Source organism: Juglans microcarpa x Juglans regia, chromosome 6S (genome assembly GCF_004785595.1).
Source record: "Juglans microcarpa x Juglans regia isolate MS1-56 chromosome 6S, Jm3101_v1.0, whole genome shotgun sequence".
Classification (NCBI taxonomy): Eukaryota; Viridiplantae; Streptophyta; class Magnoliopsida; order Fagales; family Juglandaceae; genus Juglans; species Juglans microcarpa x Juglans regia.
This window is the reverse complement of record NC_054605.1, coordinates 21,755,934-21,768,479: the sequence shown is the minus strand read 5'-3', so window position 1 is coordinate 21,768,479 and position 12,546 is coordinate 21,755,934. Positions and strand designations below refer to the sequence as shown.

At 35.1% G+C, this 12,546-nt stretch overlaps 2 protein-coding genes across 2 annotated transcripts; one reads left to right on the top strand and one right to left on the bottom strand.

Moving 5' to 3' along the window:
- The first annotated feature begins 1,280 nt into the window (after positions 1-1,280).
- Positions 1,281-8,220, top strand: LOC121237899 (kinesin-like protein KIN-12F). The gene is made up of 17 exons (XM_041134827.1): positions 1,281-1,663; positions 1,759-1,821; positions 1,916-2,041; positions 2,325-2,408; positions 2,576-2,701; positions 2,789-2,848; positions 2,941-2,994; positions 3,076-3,168; positions 3,337-3,432; positions 3,650-3,798; positions 4,117-4,266; positions 4,430-4,559; positions 4,834-5,838; positions 5,932-6,027; positions 6,505-6,651; positions 6,740-7,516; positions 7,680-8,220. Exons 1-17 carry the CDS (start codon positions 1,376-1,378, stop codon positions 7,911-7,913), a joined length of 3,678 nt encoding a protein of 1,225 aa, XP_040990761.1. The 5' UTR covers positions 1,281-1,375; the 3' UTR covers positions 7,914-8,220.
- Positions 8,221-9,073: 853 nt separating this feature from the next.
- LOC121237840 (probable cytokinin riboside 5'-monophosphate phosphoribohydrolase LOGL10) lies at positions 9,074-11,708 on the bottom strand. Its single transcript, XM_041134738.1, has 4 exons — positions 11,206-11,708; positions 9,952-10,080; positions 9,584-9,768; positions 9,074-9,517 (listed from the first exon to the last, which is right to left on the bottom strand). Exons 1-4 carry the CDS (start codon positions 11,407-11,409, stop codon positions 9,130-9,132), a joined length of 906 nt encoding a protein of 301 aa, XP_040990672.1. The 5' UTR covers positions 11,410-11,708; the 3' UTR covers positions 9,074-9,129.
- Positions 11,709-12,546: the final 838 nt, after the last annotated feature.

The following is a 12,546-nucleotide window of genomic DNA, read 5'->3' as shown; positions in this document are numbered from 1 at the left end:
GGGTTTGCACATTTAATCTCTAAATAGTAATTGCAAATAGAATTTCTCATATTCTAATGTTACTTATTATTCATACGTTATACATTAATATGTAATTTATTATTTTTAGTTTTTTATTTAAATATATATATTTACACATCAATATATATTTATTTAAATAAAAAGATAAAAATAACAAATCATATGCTAAAATATAGTATAAAGAATAATAAGTAAAGTTTTTCATTCTATAATTTGATTTGTAAAAGAAAAATTACAAATTAAATATTACAAATCAAATCTTCTAATCGGCATAAATAATTTGTTATTACTTACTAATAGAATAGAATGGCTCAAATTTTTATCCATTTAATTTGAGTTCATGTGTTATAAATTATTTTTCTTAAAAGAAATATACGGGTCTACCATGAGAAAAAGAAGGCGAAGGTATTCTTATAATAGGTGGGGCAAGATATTTTATGTTGGAATTTTAAAGAAAAATAAAAGATGGGCACATAAATGAATTTTATGACATTTGTTATTATTGTTGTGAATTCTAATACATGATCATTTATATAAGAATTTGAGAAAATCTATTTAGAAGTCTTACTTTTTACATATGGTTGATGTAAAAAATTTTCACATCAATTACTTAAAAAATAATTATTTTTTAATTTTTTAAAATTAAATACACTAGCTTATATACATAGCAAAACTCTAAAAATTTCGTTTATTTTTACATATAAGATGAGATAGGTTGAAATTAAAATTAAAAAATTGAATAAAATATTATTAATTTTTTTTAATATTAATTTTGTTTTGATATTTAAAAAAGTTGAATTGTTTATTTTATTTTATGTAAAAATTTTAAAAAAATTGTAATAATTAGATGATATGAATTGAAAAAAGAGAGAGAGACTAAAGTTATATTTAGATGTTGAACTGAGTTGAATTGAGTTGAGTTGAAATGATAAAATATTGTTAAAATATTATTTTTTAATGTTATTATTATTTTAAAATTTGAAAAAGTTGAATTATTTATTATATTTTATATTAAGATTTGAAAAAATTATAATGATAAATTGAGATGAGTTGAGAAGAATTTAGTTACCAAACAAAACCTAAATAGTGAATTGTTATGAACGTCTCCTGCGCGAACGCATCTCAAAGGAAACGAGAACAACGGAAAAAATGATTTTGAAGAGAGGAAAGAAAGACGAGGGTATTTAAGTGATTTCACACGTTTCGAAACTAGGTACGATTAAAATTCGAATATCTAACGGTTCAAATCGCCATAAAAAAAGACAAAAGCGATCTTCTTCTCCTTCCCACTCAACCAACTTCGAATCTTCTCATCCTCTCTCTATCTCAGGCCTGTTCGATCACTCAGTGAGCCATGAAGTCCAATCAAATCGCAGAGACCACGGAGACTCGGTTCTTAGGGACCATTTCGGCTTCGTCGATCGGAAACCTTCTTCCGAGATCCATCTCCAAGCATAAGTCTAACTCTTCAAACTTCAATTTATCCAAATTCAACGCAGAGAACGCTCCGCCGACCGATCCAAACATCCAGACTGCTGATCCCCAAGCCCATTTGGCGACCGAATCCTCACCATCCAAAATATTGACTTCGCGGCACCCGATCGCCAGCGAAGCACGGGTACCACTGGCTCCGTCAGTAACGGTATAGTTCTTGAAATCACATTTTTGTGTTCACTTTAAAAATTTCCACTGAAGCAAAACCGAAAGATTTACTGTTGAGAATGTTGGCCTTTTTAGGATGAGATTGTAGGTTCGGATGGTCAGTGTGAAGTATTGGCACCTCCGGATCCACCAGTAAAGGTATTACATCTTAGCTTAGTCACAAATTTTTGTATTTTTATTAAACAAAATCAGAATAGTCCGGATGAAAATTTAAATTTGAACCTTCTGATAGGTGGTTGTGAGAATCAGGCCTGATAATGGAGGGGATAGGACGGTTAAGAAAGTCTCGTTGGACACATTGTCTGTTGGTGATCGGAAATTTACATTCGATTCTGTTTTTGATTCCAATGCGAATCAGGTATGCAATTTGATCCGGGTGTTCATGTTTTTTATATTCAAGTTTATTTTTGAGTATTACTTTGCTTTGTTCAAAGAAATTCATCTGTCACCTCATACCTAGTTAAACATTAAACATTCACTTAATGGAATATTTTTGGAAACAATTTACATTTTCTGAAATTCTCAACTGTCTTGAATTTCGATACATATTTTTAATCCTTCTGCTTTCCTCATATTTCTTGGCAAACAAACAAAGGGTAAGAAAATTTTTATTTATGAGATCTAATTTTGGTTTATACCAGGAAGATGTATTCCAGTTAGTTGGAGTCCCCTTGGTTAGAAATGCTTTAGCTGGTTACAACACTTCAATTTTGTCATGCGGACAGGTAATTAGAGATTATGTTTCATTTTTTAAATTTACTTATACCAAAGTATCTTGCATAGTTATCGGGTTTATATGTATCAAGTAAGAAGAACGAGACAAGAGAAAAAAGTTAATATTATATTTGATTGTGTAATTAGCAATGAAGTAACCATGTTGAATTCTCACTAGACTGGAAGTGGAAAGACTTACACGATGTGGGGTCCGCCAAGCGCCATGGTTGAGGATCCCTCGGCTAGTAGTCGCCAGGGCATTGTTCCTCGCATCTTCCAAATGTTGTTCTCCGAGATTCAGAGAGTATGCTTTGTTTCTAAGCTCTATTGAAAGTGGAAATAAGTAATAATATTTGGTTGGTGACTGTTTTGCTTGAATTGTAATATACAGGAGCAAGAGAACTCCGAAGAGAAACATATTAATTATCAGTGCCGTTGCTCTTTTCTTGAGGTATTTACTTTGTTTTTTAGTCTACAAGTGATATCTCCTTTTCTTGATTACTTCGATTAAGATGTTTTTTTCTAACTGATTTATTATCACAGATATACAATGAACGAATTGGCGATTTACTTGATCCAATGCAGCGAAATCTTGAGGTGAAGATTTTCAATCCTTGATATTTTTAAACTTGACATCATTTTGCGCTATAATGACAAGTTCGGTCAAAACTGTTTCAGATGAAGGATGATGGGAAAAATGGATTGTATATTGAGAATTTGACTGAGGAATATGTGACTAGCTATGAGGATGTGACACAAATCCTGATCAAGGTAAGCCAGCACTCATCATTCAAAGTTCTCTTGCATTGGCAATATTTCGAACGTTTGGATATTATTATTTTTTTCTTTCGATGAATTTACTAACATATCTTTGCGCTTTACATACTCAACAATGATTTTACATTGGTGTATTGTTTGGTTTTTTCTTATTTGATGCAGGGGCTTTCAAGTAGAAAAGTTGGAGCAACTAGCTTAAATTCTAAGAGCTCGAGATCCCATATTCTTTTTACTTTTAGCATCGAGTCTTGGCGTAAGGTATCATTGGATATATTTATCAGTCATCAGTGATCTGAAAAAAGGGTTGCTTTAGTTCGGATAGACCTATTCATGGAGGGTGCTATAGTTATCACAGCGTTTAATTAAACACACATCCCACCATAGCCAATGAGTCGTTGACTTGCTGCAATTAGCTGTTATTATCCGCTTGTTTTTCTATCACTTTAATGTGTTCTTGTATCAACTGATGCCGCAGGGAACATCATCCGAGTGTTTTAATAGTTCAAAAGCAAGCAGAATCTGCCTTGTTGATCTTGCCGGACTTGATAGAAATAAAGGTGACGATGTCGGTAGACAAGTTGCAAGGGAAGGCAAACATTTAAAGAGGTCCTTGTCAAAACTTGGGTATGATGATGCCACGACCCTTGGAGAATTTTGTTTCATGAGTAATCCTTTATGCAGTTTTCCACTTAGATGGTGTGTTTGTGAATTGTGATTCTATATCTCTGCAATTGGTCTATAGGCTTTTTCATATTTTTAGCCATGCTAAAGATATCTGTATTCCGTACAATGAAACAATGCAATTCCTGGTTTGAATTGCTAAAGTTTTTCAATTGTGTCCCTCTTATGTGAAGCTAATGTCAGATTGAAATATCAACATAATTGCGATGGTTGGTTTTAACAACATTGTTTCATAATCACTGTTCTCTTTTACTGGTGCAGGCACTTGGTGAATATTCTTGCAGAAGGTGCTAAGTCTGGAAAATCTGAAGATGTTTCATACGGGGATTCCTGTTTAACAAATTTACTGCAAGAATCATTCGGTGGAAATGCCAAACTCACAGTTATCTGTGCCATATCCCCAGAAAACAAGTATATGACTTGTTTTGTGTTTTAAAAAAGTATCATTATTAGATCGAGTCATCATCATAAGACGGGGAATTTTAGAACAAGAATGAAACAGTGCTCGAAATTTCTGTTTCTTTTCTTCCTCTGAAATAATGGATCTGTTTTTTTTTTTTTTTTTTTTTTGCAGAAATAGTTGTGATACACTGAGAACTCTCAGATTTGGACAACGGGTGAAATTCATTAGAAATGAGCCGGTAATAAATGAAATCACAGAGGATGACGTTAATGATCTGAGTGATCAAATTCGTCAGTTAAAGGTATTAAGTTTCCTACTAGAGCCATATAAAAAAAGTAATGCTAGGTACAGGTCTTAAATAGGCAAGTCCCATACAAGATCTTCGTAAAAAAGTGACTTTCCCTAATAAAAGATAGTTTTTTTTTTTTATAATTTTTAGGTGGGATTCACTTTTTTACAAGGGCTTATACGGAGTTTTGTACAAATCATTTTTCTATAAAAAAATCTTAGTTTGAAGGCTGTAACTAGAGCAAGTGTGGTTTTATACATTTTTATTGTTTACTTTCTGTTTTCAGGAAGAACTTATAAGAGCGAAGTCTAATGTCCGTATATCAGCAGGGAGTCAAAATAGATATTTTCAAGAACAAAATGTACGTGAAAGCTTAAATCAATTGAGAGTAAGCCTTAACCGTTCTTTGATCCTTAACCCCATGGATAATGATTCTGATGAAGAGATGAATGTTGATGAAGATGATATAAGTGAAATTCGTCAGCATCTAGATAAGCTGCATAATTATGAAGAGGATATTAGAGAAGCATCTATTAATAGGGATTCCATACAGTTCTATTCGATGGACGAAAGTAGTGAGACAGACTCTATGGATGCAGAGAGTGAAATCAAAAGTATGGAAAAACCTTGGAATGAACTTCTTCAGAAGGCCAATGATGCTTCAGAAGATAATTTTGCAAGTGCTTGTAACTCTTTAACAGCTGTTGACCTTGCATCCAGAGGGAGAATTTCGATTAGCTCATGCTGTCAATCCCCGGTTCTCCAAGACCCTATGTTGTCTGAATCTCCGAAAATTGGAAATTCCAATAGGAAAAGCATGAACTTGTCAAGTCATTTAGGAAGTCAGAACTGTGTATCGGAGAGTTCAAAGTTCAACTTGGATGTGTTAAGACAGTCCCTCAAACAGGGTGAGCAGATCAAATCTTCTATGCAGTCCAGCAAGACACGTATAAGCGCCACCGAGACTTTGGCTGCTAGTCTTCAAAGAGGCTTACAGATCATTGACTGTCACCAGCGGAACTCGGCAATAAACAAATCTTTAGTTTCCTTCTCCTTTGAGCACTTGAGATTGAAACCCTGTCCAGAAGTTGATAAGGCCAATGCATCTGTTCAGGCGCTACCAGAAGAGAAGCCATCTTCAAATGGACCATCTGTTTCTTTCCTTTGTGCATCATGCCAACAGAGAATAGCTGAGAAGGATTCCAATGGTGTCCATGATAGCTTGAGGACATGGATTGCAGTTGTTGATGAGGAAGAAAACCCTTCCCAACTGAAAGATGAAGATCCTAAAGTATGGGACACTTAATAGTAGTTACAGGCAAGTGTGATTTAATCTAATCAATTTCTGATTTGTTTAATCATTTTTCTACTTCTGTTGTTTCAGGATGCAGGGAACACTATGAGAAAATCTAGCAAGCGAATGGTGCTTGAAAATGTTTGTTTGGAGCAAGCTGCCAAAATTGAACAGTTGAATCTACTGGTAATAAGAATTGTCTGACCTCCATAAATCCTGGAATTTTTCTAATGTGGGTTTTATTACGTGTTGGTATTTTTAGTATTGGTTACTTATCAAAAAAAAAATTAGTATTGGCTAAATCCGAATTCAAAATAATGGGTAACGTTTGTTATTTAGTTTGGGTTGATAGATAAGTATAATGGGTATGGACAAAACGCGTGGCATGTAAGTGATCCACATATTACAGAGTGTTTTTAAGAAACTTACTTTGTTAATCTTCAAATAGTGGAGTTGGTTTGTTCTGGGTAGCTTGTTTGCTTTATCATTCATATTTTTATTTTTGTTCGATATTGTGATTTGAGGCATGTGGACTTATTTGATTTTGAAATTGAATTAATAATATAATCTTGAAATGAATAAAACTAGACAAAGAATTGTGACATACACCTAGTCTTAGGATCAATCTTGTAATTTCATTATGGATAATCTGAATTCCTACAGGTGGAGCAGTACAAACGTGAGAAGGAAGAAGTCCATAATCAAGTAAGCAATACACTTAGTCTTGATGATTCAGAGAATGAAAGAGTCTCCTTTAAGGATACCAAGAATAATGATTCTTGTTCACGAAAGGATGAAGCTTTAAACAAGGTCATTACTTGTTTCCTCTATTAAACCTTGCATTTCAAATGTTGGAAATTCCCTTCTCAATTTTTTCTTGGTGTGGTGGTTTATGCAGCTTCTAAGGTGCAATGCAGTCGAGACTAATCAGCCAGAGGTTATAAAGGAAAAATTTGAAGTGAAGGAAATCTTGGAACCTGAGTTTGGGAACAGATATTTTGATCTGAATGAGAAGGAAGCACTTCTCAAGGAAATTGAGCGGTTAAAAGGCAAGCTGCAGTCATCTTCTCTTGACAATACCGAAATACTGAGATCCTCTATGTTGTCCCGATCGATGCAACTTCGAAAAAGTGGTGTAGATAATCTACATAGTAAGGAAGAATTAGAGCTAGAGAGGGAAACGCAAAAATGGACAGAAATGGAGAGTGATTGGATATCCTTAACTGATGAACTGAGAATTGACCTAGAATCACACCGGCGACGTGCAGAGCAGGTGGAGATGGAGTTGAGCTTAGAGAAGAAGTGCACTGAGGAGTTGGATGATGCACTTCACAGAGCAGTCCTTGGGCATGCTAGGATGGTCGAACACTACGCTGAACTACAAGAAAAGTATAATGACTTGGCTGGAAAGCATCGTGCAATCACGGAAAGGATAGCAGAGGTAAAGAGGGCAGCTGCAAAGGTAGGAAAGAAAGGTCCAGGCTCTCGATTTGCCAAATCCCTTGTTGCAGAATTTTCTTCATGGAGGGTGAAGAGGGAGAGGGAGAGAGAAATGTTGAAGAAGGAGAACAAGAGTCTTAGAATTCAACTAAGAGACACTGCAGAAGCTGTTCATGCTGCTGGAGAACTTCTTGCTAGGCTGAGAGAAGCTGAACAAGCAGCATCTGTTGCAGAGGTAGCTCATCCGTCTCTTGTACAAAACGATACTTCTTGATGACTTGTGTTTTACAGAGTTTCTTCAGGGACCGTTCACCATGATTCTTGTAACACTACAAGCTGAGTGTTAGTAGTTTTCTGATTCGTTACTCATGCTTATAATGATTTTCACATCAATGCAGGAGAACTTCACAAGGGTTCAAGAAGACAATGAAAAGTTGAAGAAGCAAATGGAGAAGCTGAAAAGAAAACATGAGACGGAGATGATCACCATGAAGAAGTATCTTGCAGAGAGCAGATTGCCAGAATCTGCATTGCAACCACTATATCAAGAGGATTCCGACGTAGCGCACAACAACGCAAACCCACGTTCTGATCAGGCATGGAGATCAGAATTTGGAGCGATATATAAATAGCACTAGTAACTCTTCCTACCAAGTAAAAATCAGCTATTGAGATAAGAGTTGGAGGTGATGGCCATTGTTGTTTGATATGGGCTGGCTTGCATCAGATCCTACTCGGGTCCAATCATTCATTCATTCATACAATTATTTGTTTACTGTATGTTTATGCTTTTGTATATTTAGGTGTTTAGAGGAATGCATTTGCTGACTCTCCCATGGCATATTCATTCTTTAGAGATGATTCTTGGCATCTGTAAAATGCAATTGCCTTATTCATTCTTTGTAAACCGGTACACGTCAAAATAACTTTAAGGTCAAATCCTCTTACTTGTATTCCTCGTAAAGTTACATGCACTATTCTCAAATCGGCGTATCTCATCTGTCACATTTTTTAATGATAAGATTTGATTTATAATATTTAAATTTTAAAATTTATTTTTTAAATCAAAATATTTCAGGGAAGTACTATACTAGATATATCATCCACACTGACTTGTAAATAAAAATTTTCTATAGATTATATATAAATAAAAAAAATTAATTAATTAAATAGTCATCTTATTTACATAACCAGGTAGAAAATAAGGATCTTTTGATATCTTTAGGAGTACGAGGTGAAGCCAGCCATTACACGTTTCAAAGTCGATTGGAAGGCACCAATCGTAACGCATCTTGTTTAGTTACGAAAGGCATATAACGTCGGCGCATTCGTCTTAATAAGTGAAATAAAGTAGCTCTTACCCTGTTTCACTTGTCCATCTTTACTCGTTGCAGTTCTCTCGTTCCGAAGATGGCTAATAGATACTGTACAAATCACTTTCTAGATTCGCTTTCGGAAGGCGTAGATACTATGCAGTTTCACTTGTACTTTCGTCTTATGTAGTGTAACGATACATGTAGTAGTATATAAACGCCGCACAATCGTTTTGAAAAAGAGTGAACTCTATATTAAAAAAATTATTTTTTTGTTTATGTAGATCCTATATATACTCACTTTTTTAAAAAGATTGCGTGATACTTGCGAATTCCACAATTGCAGATATCATTTATGTTGCCATATTTCCCCATTTCAAGTTGTCCTTCTTGTTGTACATTCAAATGTCTTGGCATTTTTATTATTATTAAAAATAATAATATTTTTATTAAGACAAGTAAATAGGCAGTTCAAATGTATGTCATTACACGTTGAAACAAATCTAATAACAATTGGCTCATCATCCACTGGAGACTACGAAGGGACTGTCCCGCGAAGACTTTGAGCAAGCCTGCCTTTGTCGCTAAGAGGGAGATTATAAAAGTCAGCCAAATAAGCCAAAGCCTCTGAATTACTGTTGCAAACATTCCATAGGGATGCAACCTCTCCTTTGGACACGGTACCCCAATCCTCACAATTATCAAGGAAGTCCAATAACTTTGAATAGAATGAATCATAGTTCATTAGAAGGAAGGGAACCGGAAGCTCTGACCCTATCCGTTCCAGTTGAATCAGTGCTAATATCTCAAACACCTCATCCAGAGTACCAATACCTCCGGGGAGAGCAACAACAGCAGTTCTGATAGAGCTGGTGCTCCTGACTGCAGCATCCACCAACCCATGCTTCCTCGCAGAAAAAAACCTGCACCATAAAAGCAGTTCATTCAACTGAGAACCATCAAAATCTGAGATAAGGTGGCAAGGATACCTGCAAGTCAGATACGTTTCTGAAGGCAGATAAGGATGAAAGTTTGAGGCTGTCCATTCACCAGCTTCTCTACCTATCTTAAATCCACCAACTGGTTTTCCAGCCTGTAAAGCACCTTTGGTAGCAGCATCCATTAGCCCGGGACCAGCCCCTGACCATGAAGTGCAGTCCAAAAGGTTCGCAATCTGTTGTATGCAAAGTGGAAGAAGCTCATAAGGAAAAGAAACCTCGGTCTGTAAGAAAATTTTATTTCTAAGATGCGATTTGTAGTTGCGTGCTGCTAAGTCTTATCAGGATGCATGATGCATGCCAATATTTACATCATCATAGAAATAAAGAAATGATGGAAGCAATACGGAGTCACTTGCCTCTCTACCCAACTCCAGTGCTTGCTTGTAATGTGAATGACTAGGTCCCATCCTTGATGAACCCAAATAAACAACTCCCCTCCCAAGTCTTCGTATCAATTCATAGCACTGTTCTATCTCTTTTCTGACCTTTCAGACAAATAAACAAAGTTAGCCGCCAAACCATTTTGCACATTCACCAAAATTGCAAATATAGTATGTATCACAATTTTTACTATATTTGCAATTTTGCTTATGCAAGACAAATGAGAAGTTCCAATTCTTGGAATTAAGATCCATAAATTGCATATGCAACTTCCAACTCTCACTGTACAATGATATCAGAAGGGAGTTAGTGATTTTTTTGGATGAATAAACCATTCCACTAATAGCAATGAAGTATAGTACACAGGATCTTAGCTACACAAATTCAAAACAACCTACCAGAGAGCATAAAAAACACTCTCAGCCAACCCACAAACTAGCAAATGACTCATTTGCTAAGGACAAAAGGGCAATAACCCAAAGACGACATAAAGCTCAATTCAAACCAGTGATTTTAAAACCATCTATACAAGACACCTGAGGCTTTACATCCCACGTGAAATTACGTGATGGTTTTCAAGATACTCTCTTCAGAATGAACTCAGCCTCCACAGATCCTGCAATTCCTCTATATCCATATATGATACACTGCAGCTCCTAATGCAAGTTTGCTTTTTTTAATACCCAAACCAAACTCTCCCCCAGTCAGTTGCTGGAATGTCTCTCAAACACTCCTCCTTACTTCCCTCCATAAACGTCCCATAAAACCACACTTCAAAATAGAGATGATATGATCTACTTCCAATACAATTCCTACAAAATACATGAGAACCACTCAACCAACAACCCGTGTCAATTTAATAGCTATCCTAATGTCAGAAGTAGTAAACTGACCTAATTCAGAAGGAGCCAAGAAGGTTCAACAAAGTCACCTAGCTGAATAATATGAAGAAGGCTCTGAATTCGCATCAAGTCCTGTGATCTAGAAGGCCTCCAAACCCATTGCAGCCCTATAGGTATATAAACTTTTCTTATAAAGAACCCCTATACGTATTATATCAGATATGCCCTAACCAAAAGGAAGACAGAAATGGATGGAAAACTATCGTTGTCGTCACTGATGTCTTACTTTTCAGTCTACTTAAGCATAGATAATCCAACAAAGCAGTCAATAAAAAGCTATGTTTGTTGCACATTTGGAGTTCCCTAATTCAATCAAATTTCAATCACCTCATCTGGGCTTGTTCTCTCCTCAAATTCAATTGCTTCACGCTTGCTGAACGAAATTCTTGCTGAACGAGACCGAACCTCTGATAACTTGAAATTGATGGTATGCGTTCCTCTTTCACTAAAAGATTGAAACTTTGACCTCCCTGGATGATAATTTCTCACCAAAATTTGAGAACCCAATGAACCCACCAACGAGAACCCCATCCTCAGACCCTCCAAGTTTGTCAAAGACTACTACTTTGCATGAATTGGCTGCAATTACAAAGTCGGTTTGTGGCATTAACCGCAAAATCTGCTTTTGTATGCAACAATGAGGTGTGGAACAGAATAACAAGTTGTCCTCTCAACTTTAGGCAAGTTGTGAGAATTTTTACCCGAGGAAAAAAGAAGTATAATTATGGATAATAACTAAGAATAAAGAAATAGCATCCAGATCCACCAACATCCAACAACGAAGAAAGCGTCACTTCCGATGTTCTGATATCAGATATTAGGTTTTAGTAACGGGCGGCTCTCTTACTATTTCGATCCATACAAAATATAGGAAATCTTTCATCTTTGCATAAATGGGAATTGTTCAGGCGCATATTTTTTTTTCCTCTCAATTAAATTTGAATGATTACGTCATGTCAAATTCAATTGAAAAGATTTCTTTTTCCAAGTATATTTTAAGAAAAATTTTGTACATTTTATTTTCATTTCATTATATAAGATCTGACACATTTCTTATCATTAAATAATAAAAAATTATTTAATAAAAAATTATTTAATAATAATAAATATACCATATCTTATATAATAAAATGAAAGTGAGATAAGAGTATGATTTATAGTATTTTTTTTTTTTTTAATTTGATCTTCATTTCTAACTCTCTTTAATTGATCTCATCAGAATGAAGATTATTTATAGTTTATTAGGCCTGAATTTTATAAGGATGAGCATCTTCATAAGTTCAATCAACTTCAAAAATTTAGCCCATTAATTTACTGCACGTGTGCTTCCTTAATGATTAGATAATAATTAGATAAAAAAAATTTAAAATTTAAAATTTTTTTTAAAAAATTGTTTGAGAAGAAAATTATGAAAAATTTTGAGATGAGATAAACTGTGTATTTCAAACAACCTCTTGGTCTATTAATTTACTACGCGCGTACTTTCCTAAGCCCAAAACTGAACTTATATCACTAATCTTAGCTCGCGGTTATTTGCAGTATAATAGGCCAAAATTTAAAATGAGCATTCTAAGAAGTTCAATGGGCCTCGAAAATTAGCCCATTAATCTACTACGAGAGTATTTGCTTAGAAAAATTCTATTTGGGGACTGCATAACAGACCTCACT

Bases quoted from the DNA above. Each gene is read 5' to 3' on its own strand.
- LOC121237899 (XM_041134827.1), top strand. From the start codon at position 1,376: ATGAAGTCCAATCAAATCGCAGAGACCACGGAGACTCGGTTCTTAGGG. The intron at 1,822-1,915 runs GTATTACATCTT...ACCTTCTGATAG, and splicing joins CTCCGGATCCACCAGTAAAG to GTGGTTGTGAGAATCAGGCC. The intron at 2,702-2,788 runs GTATGCTTTGTT...TGTAATATACAG, and splicing joins TGTTCTCCGAGATTCAGAGA to GAGCAAGAGAACTCCGAAGA.
- LOC121237840 (XM_041134738.1), bottom strand. From the start codon at position 11,409: ATGGGGTTCTCGTTGGTGGGTTCATTGGGTTCTCAAATTTTGGTGAGA. The intron at 10,081-11,205 runs GTGATTGAAATT...TTTGTCTGAAAG, and splicing joins AGAGAACAAGCCCAGATGAG to GTCAGAAAAGAGATAGAACA. The intron at 9,769-9,951 runs GCAAGTGACTCC...TGCATACAACAG, and splicing joins CACTGGAGTTGGGTAGAGAG to ATTGCGAACCTTTTGGACTG.